The following is a 14,545-nucleotide window of genomic DNA, read 5'->3' as shown; positions in this document are numbered from 1 at the left end:
ATCTTTTTTTAATTGTGCCATAAACACTACAATTTTAACAATATTTTATTGCACATGCACCTTAGATTTATTTATTTGTTATTTATATATTTACTGTGTATTAAAGAGGGACAATGCACAATACATTTATTGTACCAGATATAGCTAAAAGCACAGTTTCATCTGTAGTGACTGGGTGGAGGCCACCAGTGATGTGCAAGTTGCTGAAGTAAGTGCTAACAGTCAGTTGTGGTGAATTTAAACATACACTTTGAAAACAGACAAAGTGAAAACATCAATATTAAAATGAGGAAAGAATTCTTTAAAAAAAAAAAACAACAACAATAAAAAAAATGCATAACAACATTATTCCCCAACTAGGGAGTATACCATTAGTATACACAGATATTTTATGTGTTGATCTGTTTTGTGTTTTGTCTGATGTTCTGATACTGTGAGTAACAATATTTCATTTAGCTGTGTTTTTCTTTTCTATTTTAGGAATAACAGATAAACTTGACCTTGAGCTTAACTGTTTGGTTTATGTCTGCACAGGAAAGACCATGCTAGCTTTTAATCTTGCTGGGCTCAGATAAGACAACAGGCACTGTATTATGCTGTATTATGAGTGAGTTAGGACAACTCTCTGTCTTCCTGTCACAGCAGAGCACAGGAAGTAGGGGCCACTAACAGGTCTGTCTCGGGGGGATTCTTCAAAACGTCTAACTGAATAAAAAGCCCTTTTCCCCCCAATGATTTTAAATTTTTTTGATTGGCTTTTAGTAGCTAGTAAAGGATCCAACAAACTCTCTGTTATCAGTGTATTCCTCCTGTTTGGCTGCTTAGACTTTAGATATCATGTGTCACAAGCAGAGTTGGACCAAGGTCAGTGTAGTGTGGTGTCCACTTTAAATAATGTGCTGCAAGTCAAACTACTCTCACATCACAACTTAAATATTTTTGCATTATTGCACACACAAAAATGGAAGCTACAGTGTACAGGACCTAATTTTAAAAAAAACCCCAACCTTTACCATATTTTCATATTTTAATTTGTGCAGCTGTATATCCTCTTTTAAAAACATGAACCAATCCCACTCATATCACTGAGTGGTCCACATACCACTGATTACATTCAATCATATAGACATCCTGTATTACAAACAACATTGTGGGAGTTTGTGTTGAGTTTTCTTGGGAGAACAGTCTCAGGAGTTTATTAAGCAAGAACTGTGTATCCAACAGATGGAGCCATAGTACTAATATGTGACACTGCATTGTGACTGTGTATTCATCTGTTACCCAGCTACAATGTAGCGCAGAGTTGCCATAATAAACCAAATGCATGCTTGTTTTCTTGGATCTTGTTACTATGTATGTGATGGCCACCTACAGCCATTATAACACAGTACTAATGGCCATTAAGGATGCTGCAGTTGGTTTGTTGATATCAGTACTAAAACTCATACACACTAAAATGCTGGACATGAATGAAAAAATAATGTTCTATAACCAACTCAGACCTTCTCTGTTAAACTCCTCTTGCCTGCCACATGCTCTAAGAGCTTATATTAGAGATGCTTTTCCAGCAGGTGTTCAAAAACACTTCATTTATCACATTTAAATGGTACTAGGGAGGCATGACAGCTGTTTCAATGTTAAATGGGTTGCTCTTCATTCTTTTCTGATGTACAGTAATATTGGACTTTGGTGAAGCTACAATATGTCGCAATAGCACCATGTTACAGTATATTTGACTAAATAATCTCTTTTTAATAGAAGTAAAAATGTTCCAAAAAACAGTCTGTATTTTTTTGACTTTTTTTTTTGCTAAACTACATGCGTCACTGATAAAATATAAAGTATGGAAATATAGGCAATAGCAGTCTCAGCAAATGTCACACAGGAAATCCACAAGAGTTCTGTGGGTTGTTTCTCTTCTTCACAGGTGAAGTTGAACAAATTGTCTCCATTGTGGTAGCTTTGCCCTCTCTTAAGAGTTTACAGTCGGGTGAATGTTTTCAGTTTTTTAATGTGGGTGTTATAAAGCTTTAGGGCAAAGTCTTCACAAGTAAACCAAACTTACATGGGCACTGATATTGTATCACAACTGAAGGCATGGCAAGGCAAGTTTATTTGTATAGCACATTTCAACAACAAGGCAATTCAAAGTGCTTTACATAGAACATAAGAGGCATTAAAACAGAATATAAAAGCAACACAAGTAAAAAGACATATAAAAACAATTAAAAAGTGTTGAATTTGGAAATAAAAAGAAGCTAAAAAGGAAATAAGACATATTAAACAAGAGAATAAAAGTTACAGTGCAGTGTAAAATATTAACCCTCAATGTGGTTTAATGAAAGGCAGTGGCAAATAGAAGTCTTCAGCTGTGATTTAAAAGAACTGAGCAGACCTACAGTTTTCTGGGAGTTTGTTCCAGATATGTGGAGCATAAAAACTGAATGCTGCATCTCCATGTTTAGTTTTTACTCTGGGGACAGTAAGCAGACCTGTCCCAGACGACCTGAGAGGTCTGCTTGGTTTATAATGTAGCAGCAGATCAGAGATGTATTTTGGCCCTAAACCATTTAGTGCTTTATAAACCAACAGCAATATCTTAAAGTCAATTCTTTGACAGACAGGAAGCCAGTGTAAAGAGCTGAGAACTGGAGTTATATGATCTACTTTCTTGCTCTTAGTGAGGACTTGAGCAGCAGCGTTCTGAATCAGCTGCAGCTGTCTGATCGATTTTTTACCATAGTCCCCTGGTGATATGGTTATGTAAATTTGTGTGTCATCCGCATGACTGTGGTAGTATATTTTGTTATTTTCCATAATCTGAGCTAGTGGGAGCATGTAGATGTTGAACAGAAGAGGCCCCAAAATGGAGCCTCGGGGAATTCGTCATTTTTGTCTGCTCAGATGTGTAATTACCTATAGACACAAAGTAGTCCCTTTTCTATAAGTAGGATTCAAACCAGTTTAGTACTGTGCCAGAAAGTCCCAACCAATTTTCCAGTCTGTCTAGTAATATGTTGTGGTCGACCATGTCAAATGCAGTTTGAAACAATTTTGAAAAAGCCTGTAGGCAGAATATCAAGGCAGCAAGAGGAGGATTTCAGATGTTGTATAATGTCCTCCAGGTTTTTATGGTTGATCGGATGGAATTGTGTCACACTACTCAAATTGATTTTAAGTGGACACAACGACAACGCATATCCTGCACCTGATATGGAGGTACTGACTGCTTGTCTGATTTTCTGCATTTTGTCAGTGAAGAATGAGGCAAATTCATTGCAGGCCTTGGTGGGTAGAAGTTCAGGGGCTACTGACACAGGAGGGTTTGTTATCCTGTCGATAGTAGCAAATAAGGCATGTGCATTATTATTATTTTTGGCAATGATTTCAGAGAAGAAAGACCGCCTTGCATTTCTCAGTTCCACATTATAAATTTGAAGTCTCTCTTTATAGATGTCATAATGATCCTGGAGATTTGTTTTTCGCCACCTGCGTTCAGCTTTTCGACACTCTTTTTTCCATTCTGACCAGCGTGGCATTTCTCCATGGAGATCTTTTCTTACCAGAGACAGCCTTCACCTTAGTGGGTGCAATGGCATCAATAACATTTGTAATTTTAGAACTGAAATCATCTACAAGCTCATTGACCGAGACCCAAGAGAGGGTGGTTATGACAGAGAGGGCCTGAATAAATATTTCACTGGTGTTTTCAGTGATATACCGTTTTGTGATAACCTCTGTTTGAACATTTGTGTGCATGAAGATAGCACTCTCAAAGAAAACACAGGAATGATCAGAGAGAGCAACATCAGTCACCACAACCTTAGAAATGTTCAGACCCTTAGAGATGATTAAGTCCAGAGTGTGCCCCTTGTTGTGTGTGGGCTCCATTACATGCTCAGTCAGTCCATAGTTATCAAGAACATAATACAGTTCTCTAGTCCCTCTGTCCCGGGGGTTATCAACATGGATGTTAAAATCACCAACAATAACTACAGTCAAAGTCAATACAGACAATAGACAGCAGTTCAGCAAAATCATCAAAAAAGGTTGCACAGTATTTAGGTGGCCTGTAGATATTTAGAAATACAGCTCGAGAAAAGGAATTCAACTGAAGAGCTTCATATTCAAAAGAATCAAAGTTTCCATAAGACATCTGTCTGCATTGGAGGGAATCATTAAACAAAATGGCAACTCCACCTCCTTTCTTGTGCACTCTAGCTTCACTCATAAAACTGAAGTTGAGAGAGGTTGACTCGATAAGAACAGCTGCACTGTTATCTTGGACTAGAGAAGAAATGTTTTTCAATGTTAAATGTACCATATAGACCCTGAGACACTGTAAGTTTGTCACCCGTCAGAGATTTTACCATACTGTAGCCGTCTATTTAAAGGTAACGTTTTGACACTACTATGTCTTCATCAGAGTTAGGGAGTCAGACCCTGACTGATGAAGACACAGTAGTGTTGAAACGTTAGACTGTTTGCACAATTAAAGGTTTCAAATTAATCAGTGTGCTCCAGTCCCTTCTGTTTTTTGAAACCAACAGAAGTGACGTTTTTGTGCACTCCCGAGTGCCTTACCTCTCTCCTGCTAACTTCAACAAATGACCAGCATAACGATACAACAACACAACCAAAATGGTGCTATCTGACAAGAAACACCCCGCAGATATTAGCTCTCCAGCTAATGAGATGGCTAGCTGTCTCTGTCAATCACTATACATTTCACAACAAAATACAGCTACAATGACAAGTCGCCCACTCCCGAGCACAAACAGCTAAAGCAACATAGTTCATCAACAAAGGAGCAGAAAACAAGCTCCAGAGCGATAGAACATAGCTTACCCCTTTTGTTTTTCCTGATCGTAGTCCAGAAGTCGTAATAAGCACACATTTCATAACAAAACCGCAGTGTGTTGCTCCCTAGCCACAGCTAGTTTCTGCCTGGCCACAGCTCACTTAGTAAACACCACTGGTAAAAAAAAGCTTGGCCGTTTGCAGGCCAGGTCAGGTTTGGGTGGTAGTTTAATGTATATTTGTGCGAGTTGGGCGGATTGGCTCCCACTGGCCAATAGCCACAGTGCAGATGCTAACTGCAGCTCACTTTACAGCCAGCGGTGTCCCTAATGAGAGGGATTTTCTGATTCCTAACCATAGAGCCTTTAATATCTTATGAAATGAAATGAACAGGGTTTTTTTTCATGGCAAATTTGGATTTTAATATATGAAACTTGATTTTCCAGGTTCTTTTTTCTTGCTGGATTGGTCAAAAACAGACATTCAGGTATTATTCATAAGCAGTTTCTCAATAAATTGGACATGATCATATCACCCACTACTTTTAAAATATGTGCCTTTAGACTGCAGACAACACCATTTTCTCTGCACATTAGTAAAGACCTCTGTGCATGTTGTACATCCATGTTGTCAAAATGGAATTTGTCAAAGATTTGAGATATGTCCTCTTTCCTTCTGTTAATCCTTAAGCTTTTAACAACCAGATTTCATATGTCAGAACTGAAAAATTTCAGTGCATCTTCAGATGATACCATCACTGCTAACAGGATACCTATATTTAGGTTCTGATGTTATCATCTGGGTCACGGTCGCACACTGATCTACAGCCTGGTGATGCCAACCATATTCAAATTCAAATTCATCTTCAAAACCATGTCTGGATGGGTGTCTGTCTGGGTGTTCAAACAGTGGTGAAATAAAAATCTTCTCAAGTTGCACTTATATTTCATCTCTTTATTGAGATCATAAATAATTCAGAAATCTTCAAAAAATTGTTTCTTCATTTTATATCACTGTAATCTATGCATGTCACCACCATCATTACAGGAAGTTAAAGACAGGAAGAACACTGAACTGTGACAGCAGCTGTTGTGTGAGTGCACAGCTGACTGTTTAAAATAAAATAATTAGTTTCTACTGCAAGAATGTGAGGACCAAAACTGACCAAAACTGGACAGGGTTATAAGAGTCAAAACTAACACGTGAAAGTATGGTTTTTTTTTTAGATTTTTTTCTTTCAGTTCCTCAAGTGACACATCACCATGGTTTCACAAATACTACTTTAAAACAAAACTAAATTTAGAGGAATAGCCACAACCTAAAATGTGGCATTGTATAAAGAATAATGATTTGTGCAAAGAAATGGTATTATAGTGGACGACAACTGTTGGTCAGTGACATGCACAGACACTTTAACAAGTTTTGTTTTAAGATTACTGAAGAAAAAAAACCTTGCATACACTACTGCTGTGCATACCTCTGCTGAGTGCTTCAACCACAATGTATAGAAAGTATTAACGAGGAAACAAAAACTATGTCTGAAACCACATTGAGGCTATCAACACCTCCTCCATGCATTAATATTACAATTATAACACTCTCCAAGTATATGAACCCTCTAATGTCACGTGAGTGTTTTTGACACAGTTTGATTTAAAGGACAGAGTCACAATTTTTTCAAGTCTGTCTTAATATAACAGTCAGGTGCCCAAACGAACACTGGAAGAGGTTTTGCTTGCTGTAATTGTTTGTCCTGGATATTAAAAGATCACCTTCGGTGTAAGTGATAGTGTACCAAAATCCACAGTGTGCCCATAGAGTCATTTTGCACAAAAATACATTAAAACATTTATCTGAAGCTTTTATGAGGCTTCAGCAGTCTGAGTTAGTCATATCAAGTGGAAATCTGCCACATTTACAGTCTTTTTAGCATAAAATTCCTTCTTTGTGTGACAGTGTTTCCCTGTTGAGCTGCGGTGGAAGTATAGTGACAAAAAGAGGGACTTTAGCACTGAAAAGACTGTAACATTGAAAGATATCGACTTGATGTGACTAATTTTGGAAGGCTGAAACTTCATATTAGCTTCAGATAAACATTTAAATAAATTTTGCAGAGAATGAGGCTTGTGGATTTTGTCCCCCAACACTTACATTGTAAGTGCATTATGAAGGGATTCTAATAGACAGTATAAACAGGAGGAATGATTGTGGCCAGAAAAACCTGTTTCAATGTTCATTGAAACAGGAAACAATGGGCATCTGACTGTGATTTTAAGACAGACTTGAAAAATTGTGAACCCGTCCTTTAACTATGTTGAGTCCAAAACATGATATGCATGCTGTTTTTCTTTTATGTATAACAGTGGGCATAAATCACAATTTAATTAATCTTGCACAATGTTCCGTTCAGGTTTTGGACTGATAAAGTCACTGGGTTGGTTTGACACTCATGACCAGATGCTTGCACTTCCATCAGCTGCTCACCACAAAAACTGCATATGCACTGCAAAAACAGAAGAGGGAAGACAAGGTGTGAAAACAACAGGAACAGACTCTTGATTTTTTGTATTGGAGATAGTTGAGGAGGAAACAGATAGTCTCTTTAAAAACCCTATACTGTCGCAGGTGTTACATTTGCACGTCAATGTGCAAGTACTGAGCATGACAATCTTGAGGTTTGGGGATGGATGCTGTGTCTGTGAAATGGTTTCTGAGAATGATTTAAGAGATTTTATGCTGATATGAGGTATATAAATAGTACCAAGCAGAACAAAGGTATTGATGAGGCTATTAATATAAAACCGATTGACCAATAGGAGAAAGCTTTTGAGATTTTGTGGTGGGACTATATAGTCTAATTTTGTATCATGGGTGCATTTGCTGCTTTGTTTGTGTGTCAGTACTGTTGACAACACATCTCTATGATAATACCACAAGAGCAAACCACTGTTTATTGTTTTAGTAAACTGAACTTGGTAAATTTAAAGTTGCATAGCATGCATCAAAATACATCCACCGAGCTCTTTATTAGGAATACCTGTGCAATCTAATGCATTAAGTACAACAGCTCTGCCATAAATTCTACTTTGAAGATGCTTACCCATTTTCACTTCTTGTTGACAGTGTCAGAAAGGTGATAATGGTGAAAGGTGATGTATAAGCTTTGTAAAAGTCAAACTTATGGCAGAGCTGTCGTAGTGGATTGCATCGGTGAGTGTATATGGAAACTTAATTCACAGTTTGCAAAAAAAAACCCCAAAACCTTTAAATGTGCAATGACAAATCAGATGAGCTGTCAGCAACTTTTATTTTCATTTTTACAAACATACAGGTATTTTCTTGCTATGACTGCAAAGAAATTTAAGGTATTGTTTCATTTCCTATTGTAGTTGGAGTGTGTCTGCATGTTCGCATTTGTGTCTCTTTCATTATTTGTCAATGTGACCTCACTAATTTCTTCTCTGGAAGTTGGTGTAGTTATGTTTTCTGATCTAATCTAAATGAACAGTTCAAATATCTCTATTGAATGTTAATGTAAAAAATACAATTACACTCGACAATCATGATTGAATAACTTACATTAAACTGTACATTTGAGAAAGCAACACTGAGAAAGACAGATAACTTCATGCAATAAATCTTGTCAAATGCTAGGCTCTGTGGTTCATAAAGGAAGTTAAAGAGTTTGTTCTTTGAAATGTAGGTGATCTTAAAATAGTCCAAAGCACCTTGTAAACCTGAAAGTAAAACTGTCCTCTTACTGTCGTTTAATACTCAGTGTAAAAGCAGATTATTATCAGGTTGTCAAATGACAATTAAAATGTAATTTCAAGAGACAACATTTTAAATATGGAAAGTAAGCACTCAGACATTCTCGACATTGTAACACAATATCCTAATTAAAGGAAAGTGTGTGTTTCAGATTGAGTTAGATATGCGGTATTAATTAGTTTCTTTGGAAACTGTGCCAGCCTACTCACACACACACTGAGACGTCTTCTGCATATTTGGCATTTTCACACCTTGCTGCTGGTGTAAAGTCCCTTTATTAACATAAGACAAAAGGGCAGCATGCGAGTGATTTATTTAAACCAAAAAGTCAAATAAATGCAGTTTTACAGGGAATATGTGAACAAGCCGTTTTATTTCTGTTCACCAAAGATTTATTCAGCAATTCAGTGAATGAACTGAAACAAAATACCAATTAAGTCTACATAATGCTGCAGCATAAAACTTCACAACCATGCTGTTTTTTTTTTAAGAGAAATTAAAAAGTAAAATAAAAGTGGAGTTTAAATCAGAATAACTCTTTATCAATGCAAATGTATTGAGATTTTTTTCCTTCATTTCCTCTGAAAAAGGAAACTGGTTATGCTGCTCTTCGAAGAATACTGACACTTTTCGTGTCTGGGCGTCCTTGGGGGTGGTTTTATAGTTAGTGTTCGTGGCAACACTGAATCACTAAGTAGCTAATTTCTGCTGTGTTGCCTTCTATGCCTGCTCACTGAGGAGAACACAATGACATATGATAACTCTCTAGTAAGTTATTCCTTTAATTGTTTTTTGTAGATGATGCATATATCATCTTTTCTGAGACTATTTATTCTTTGAGGATTGCAGTTCAAATCTTTAAAATCACATCAGGAAATAATGTATTTCAGCTGCTCTGGTCTTTTTCGCTTGTGCATATGATCTTTACCTTGTTAACAAATTACTGACAATCATTAATTGAATTTTGATACAGCATTGTTGCAATCCTATTTTTTCTTCTTCACCTTCACCTTTGCTGCATATTCTCACACTTTTAACTCACAGAAAGAGACCACAGTGAGTTACACTTAGATGTGGTTTGGAGATTAACATGCCTCTGCATAAGTATGCCATTCAGTAAAAAGTTGCATCATTATGTAAAGGATAAATCACCAATAAATCACCAATGACAAAATGATTTTATTTACAGTCAACTTTATGTTAGAGCAAAAAAAAAAGAAAAAAAAGAAAAAAAGTTTTTGAATAATTTACCAAATGATTATTTATATAATGAGTTATAGATGGTAAGTGATTGAATTGTGATTTGCACTTAAGTGCCACAAGACTTTCTACGTTGTGCAAACTTTGAATTTGCACTTGCTTCCTCTCAGTCTATAATTTCTCTTCCTCATTTGCCAGTGCAGGGCAATTTTGCACATCAGCAGTATAAATATAATGGTCATAACTTTCTCCAGCTAAACAAGAAACTGAGATGATTTTCACTTGTACAAAATAGTATTGTTCATCAGACATCATACCGTAAAATCTTGCAAAGCCAGTTATGGTGGTATTTCAGACATGACAGCTCTTCTTTCACCTTCAGAATGTTCTCTGTGTAGAGGACATTGAATGACTGATGCGTAGTTTTGACACTTGTAGCTTGAGTTCATTGTAGGCCTTTTTCACTTCCCCAGAAAAAGTCTCAGCTACAGTTTCTTCAGAATACTGCTATGAGAACAAACAAACAAACAAACAAACAAACAATCAATCAATCAGTCAATCAAACAAACAAACAAACAAACAAAAACACACACCAAAAAACCCCAACAATAATTAGCTACTTGTATGTTTCAGATTTTGACTTCAGGATTCTTCTATTTTATTTCACTTATTTTTCAGGATTATGTGCAATAATTGGATTGCAAACAAAACACTCAGGTCTGGTAGCCTGGCAACAAAAACTGACAGCTGCCTCAGCTTAATGATGACTTATGCTTTTTAATGTTAAACATTGTATTGTTGTGTGTTGTCTTGTTTTTTCTAATTTAATTGTATTGTATAGATAGATGGATAGATAGATAGATAGATAGATAGATAGATAGATAGATAGATAGATAGATAGATAGATAGATAGATAGATAGATACTGTTGTTATGTTTAAAGTTAAACAGCACCACCATGTGGTGATAACTGACTAATTGCTTTTTTCCCATCTTCATTTTGTATAAATGCAGAATTCACTGAGCGACGGTGGAAAGTTTAATGCGGAAGACAACCAATGGCTCTTTTACGGCATTGAGAATTATTCTGACTCATATCCTGACGAGAGTTGTTGTGATGGTGGTGGTGATATATGTGACCTGAACGAGGGCATGCATTTTGAGGCACTGTTCATCCCAGTTCTATACTCTGTGGCATTTGTTGTGGGTGTCCTGGGGAACGGAGTGCTTCTGGGAGTTTTGGCCCAGAGTAGGAAGACCTGGAGTGTGACAGACACCTTCATTCTCCACCTGGGTGTGGCAGATGTCCTGCTGCTGGTGACGCTGCCGCTCTGGGCTGCACAGGCTGTTCATGGATGGGCCTTTGGTACTTCCCTTTGCAAGATTACTGGAGCTATGTTCACGGTAAGAAGTGTACATCAGGAAAGTTGCACAAAAACTGCCTGCATTTAAAGCCAAGTGCATGATAGTACATATACAATGGTTGCCAAAACATTTTTCACCTCTCTATGCTGCTGTCTTTGCACCCTCAGATCAACTTCTACTGTGGGATCTTTCTGTTGGCCTGCATCAGTCTGGATCGCTACTTGTCCATTGTCCACGCTACTCAGATGTACTCCCGCAAGAAGCCCTGGGTTGTACATGCCAGCTGTTTAGCAGTGTGGCTTTTCTCCCTGATCCTCTCTATTCCTGACTGGATCTTTCTTCATGCTGTGAGGGATGACAGACGAGACAAAATAGAGTGTGTTCGCAACTACTATATGTACTCCTCTCAGGTACAGGTAGTAGGTGACTGGCGGCTGGCATCACGCCTGATTTACCACATAGCAGGCTTCCTGCTTCCTTCAACCATCCTGATCTTCTGCTACTCCTGCATCCTGCGACGGCTGCGGTGTGGCACCCAGGGCCTCCAAAAGCAGAAGGCTTTCAAGGTTATCGTGGCTGTGGTGTTGGTTTTCTTTCTCTGCTGGACGCCATACAACATCACACTCATGGTGGACACACTTCAGTCCGGCAACAGCAGTGAGACCTGTGGAGTCAGAACATCTCTGGAGAAAGCCAAAATAATCACCTCCTCTGTGGGTTACCTGCACTGCAGCCTCAATCCCATCCTCTATGCCTTTGTGGGGGTGAAGTTCCGACGTCAGCTGCTGCAGATCCTGAGGTCTCTGGGCTGCAAGCTGCATACAAGTGTCAATCTGCAGTCTTTTGCAAGCAGCAGGAGAAGTTCCATTTGGTCTGAGTCAGCTGACACCTCCAACTCCATTGCAGTCTAAGAGAAAGAGACAAACTGACTAACAAGCAGATTCACGAACCCGAACAAACTGACATGACGTAAACACAGACAGACTACTGAGCAAACAGCGTCTTTCTTTATATTTCCTTTGTAATATAACCTGTAAGCGACTTTGCTTTCCTTCTGTTTCCTACACAGTGCATTTGTCTAGTAACAAGATACTTAATCGGGGACCTATAAAGCCTATTTTTCTTGTAAGGTAGAAATATAACTTTTCCCTATTGCTAGCCAACACTGTCACATAAATAAGTCAGGCTATGGGCTATTTTACATACAAACTTACAGACTTTTAAGTGACATATTTTATGAATTGTGCATTGAATTATTTTTTGTATATGGACATTGAAATACACAATAAACTTTTAATAATTTGCATCATAGACCATTTAATGTGTTTTAAACATCAGTCTGTACAGAAGTGGGGCCAATCAAACCCTTCACAGAAACCTGAGAAGACAATTCAGTTTTATCTCACTTCACCAAAATGATCTGCTGCTTTCCAGGGAGTCCTAGGTACATTTATTACAACATATATTTATTACGACGAGCAATACAACAGTAAGACAATTAAAACACATTAAACAGCCAATACAGTCTGTCAATCATATACTGGTGATTTGAAAGCCTGTGGACTATTTTGTTCCCTTGTAAACCTGATTCAGATTCTGTCAGATCTGTCAGATTCAAGATAGTGGCACCATAATATAGCAGGCTGCACTTGAACACAGCTACCATTAAGGTCACTAGAGTCATACTTGTCATAATATTTCTGGGAATCTTCTGGGGAGTCAAATGACATGAGGAGCATTCTGGGATTACACACTTATAAGACATTTGGATTTTTTAAGGCTGATTCAAGTATTTTCTATACTAAATAAATTAACATGTTACTATTTTTTTTAAAAAACATACAGGACACAACATATGCAGAAAGCTTTGAAACCAGAAAATAACCAGAAAATTAAACTGAACAGTTAAACAAATTTGAAAATTTGACAGAGTTTGATTGGTGCTTTGTCAAAATCAATTACTTGGTGGGTGGGTTATGCTCTATATTCTGTAAATTCTGTCTACAGCCCTGATCCCACCTCTCCAAAGTCTTTGCTGCTGACCTTGTGTAACCATTACAGGCATTTATTGTACCTAAACAGGTTTATCAGGTATGAGGGGGATATAGTGACAAATGGCTTTAAAGACCACTGACAGTACAATTAGTTTAACTCTGTTCACTATGCTGTCAACACCAGCCATTTGCAGAAGGTTGTCAATCTTTTTATGATCTGTGAGAGTGTGAATTGTCATAAAATGTGGAGCTCTGATGCCTTGTCGAATCTGGTCTAACCCTGTCCTGTTAGTTACAGTGTAGTATAGGGGAACCAGGCTGTCTGACAGTAATCCATGTGAATAAGCAAGGCTGTGTATATAATGTTGAGGACTTTCCTGTTTACAAACGCCTTTGCTCTGCTTATTACTCATAAACCATCTACCAATTTTTTTAATCACAGTAGTCTAATGCAGCTTCCATTGTAGGCAAATATCCAGCCAAGACTCCACTGCTTCATATTTGATTTACTCAAAAAGTATTTTGGACTGTGATAATTTATGTTTTACTTTAGGTTTTACAGAACAGTAATCTGCCTCGAGTGCCCAACATTTTCTATACAGATAGGAGAAAGCTTGTAAAAGTGGCCAAATATATATTGTATACACTGTAATGAATATTATGACTGAGATGATGGATAGAAGATAAGATACGTTTGCAGCATGTAACCTCGGAATTTAAATTTTGAAAGAAGTCAAATTGTGCAACATCTCATTCAGTGATCTTTTAATTTCCATATGTACTGAACACCTGAGACATTTTAATATATGTAATATATAATTATATATAATATATAATCATGTGTATAGCATTAAGATTTTCTGTATAGTTTTGAACAGGTGATTACAGTGAGTAATAATGAAAACTGCACACCCACATGTGGCGGTTTCAGCGGAAATATCTTACATCTTTTTGACAGGAAACCCAGCCGCACATACTGAAACACATGATTTCATCAGAATAGTGGCAAGTAATCTGATAAGCAAAGAGCACAAAGCCATACTGTGAATTGTGGCACACCTCGTCTTATTCATAATTTACATGAGGAAAAAAGTTTCACAACAGCAGGGTGGTGGCATTGTTAAAAGGGATCATCTCTTAAACTGGTGTAAGTCCAGCAACAAGTAGTGTGTTCACAGTGTTTAAATAGTTGACACCAGAAGCAGAAGCTGTACTGTTTCGGTCACTGTGGCTGAGAGCGAAGTGAATGATGTGTTCAGAAACTCTTCCACAGTTCTTTGGAGTAAAGAGCTTGGCTGCAAGCCCATTCACAAACATCGAGCTTTGTGTGGTGTGTAGTCAACATGCATTTGGTCTTGTTTTTAATCATGTAGTCAGGATACTAAAGGCTTTTTGTACTTTAATGAAGAAGTGTGC

At 37.5% G+C, this 14,545-nt stretch overlaps 1 protein-coding gene across 1 annotated transcript; it reads left to right on the top strand.

Annotated features, from left to right (window-relative positions):
- The first annotated feature begins 9,210 nt into the window (after positions 1 to 9,210).
- On the top strand, positions 9,211 to 12,439 carry cxcr3.1 (chemokine (C-X-C motif) receptor 3, tandem duplicate 1). The gene is made up of 3 exons (XM_044359728.1): positions 9,211 to 9,339; positions 10,785 to 11,174; positions 11,303 to 12,439. Exons 1-3 carry the CDS (start codon positions 9,319 to 9,321, stop codon positions 12,044 to 12,046), a joined length of 1,155 nt encoding a protein of 384 aa, XP_044215663.1. The 5' UTR covers positions 9,211 to 9,318; the 3' UTR covers positions 12,047 to 12,439.
- The last annotated feature ends 2,106 nt before the right edge of the window (positions 12,440 to 14,545 follow it).

The sequence above is a fragment of the Thunnus albacares genome, chromosome 8 (genome assembly GCF_914725855.1).
Source record: "Thunnus albacares chromosome 8, fThuAlb1.1, whole genome shotgun sequence".
In the NCBI taxonomy this organism is placed as follows: Eukaryota; Metazoa; Chordata; class Actinopteri; order Scombriformes; family Scombridae; genus Thunnus; species Thunnus albacares.
Note: the sequence above shows the minus strand (reverse complement) of the source record. Positions and strands in the feature narration are given on the sequence as shown.

Coding starts and splice junctions, on each gene's coding strand:
- cxcr3.1 (XM_044359728.1), top strand. CDS start 9,319: ATGACATATGATAACTCTCTA. Junction 9,340..10,784: donor TGACATATGATAACTCTCTA/GTAAGTTATTCC, acceptor GTATAAATGCAG/AATTCACTGAGCGACGGTGG. Junction 11,175..11,302: donor TTACTGGAGCTATGTTCACG/GTAAGAAGTGTA, acceptor TTGCACCCTCAG/ATCAACTTCTACTGTGGGAT.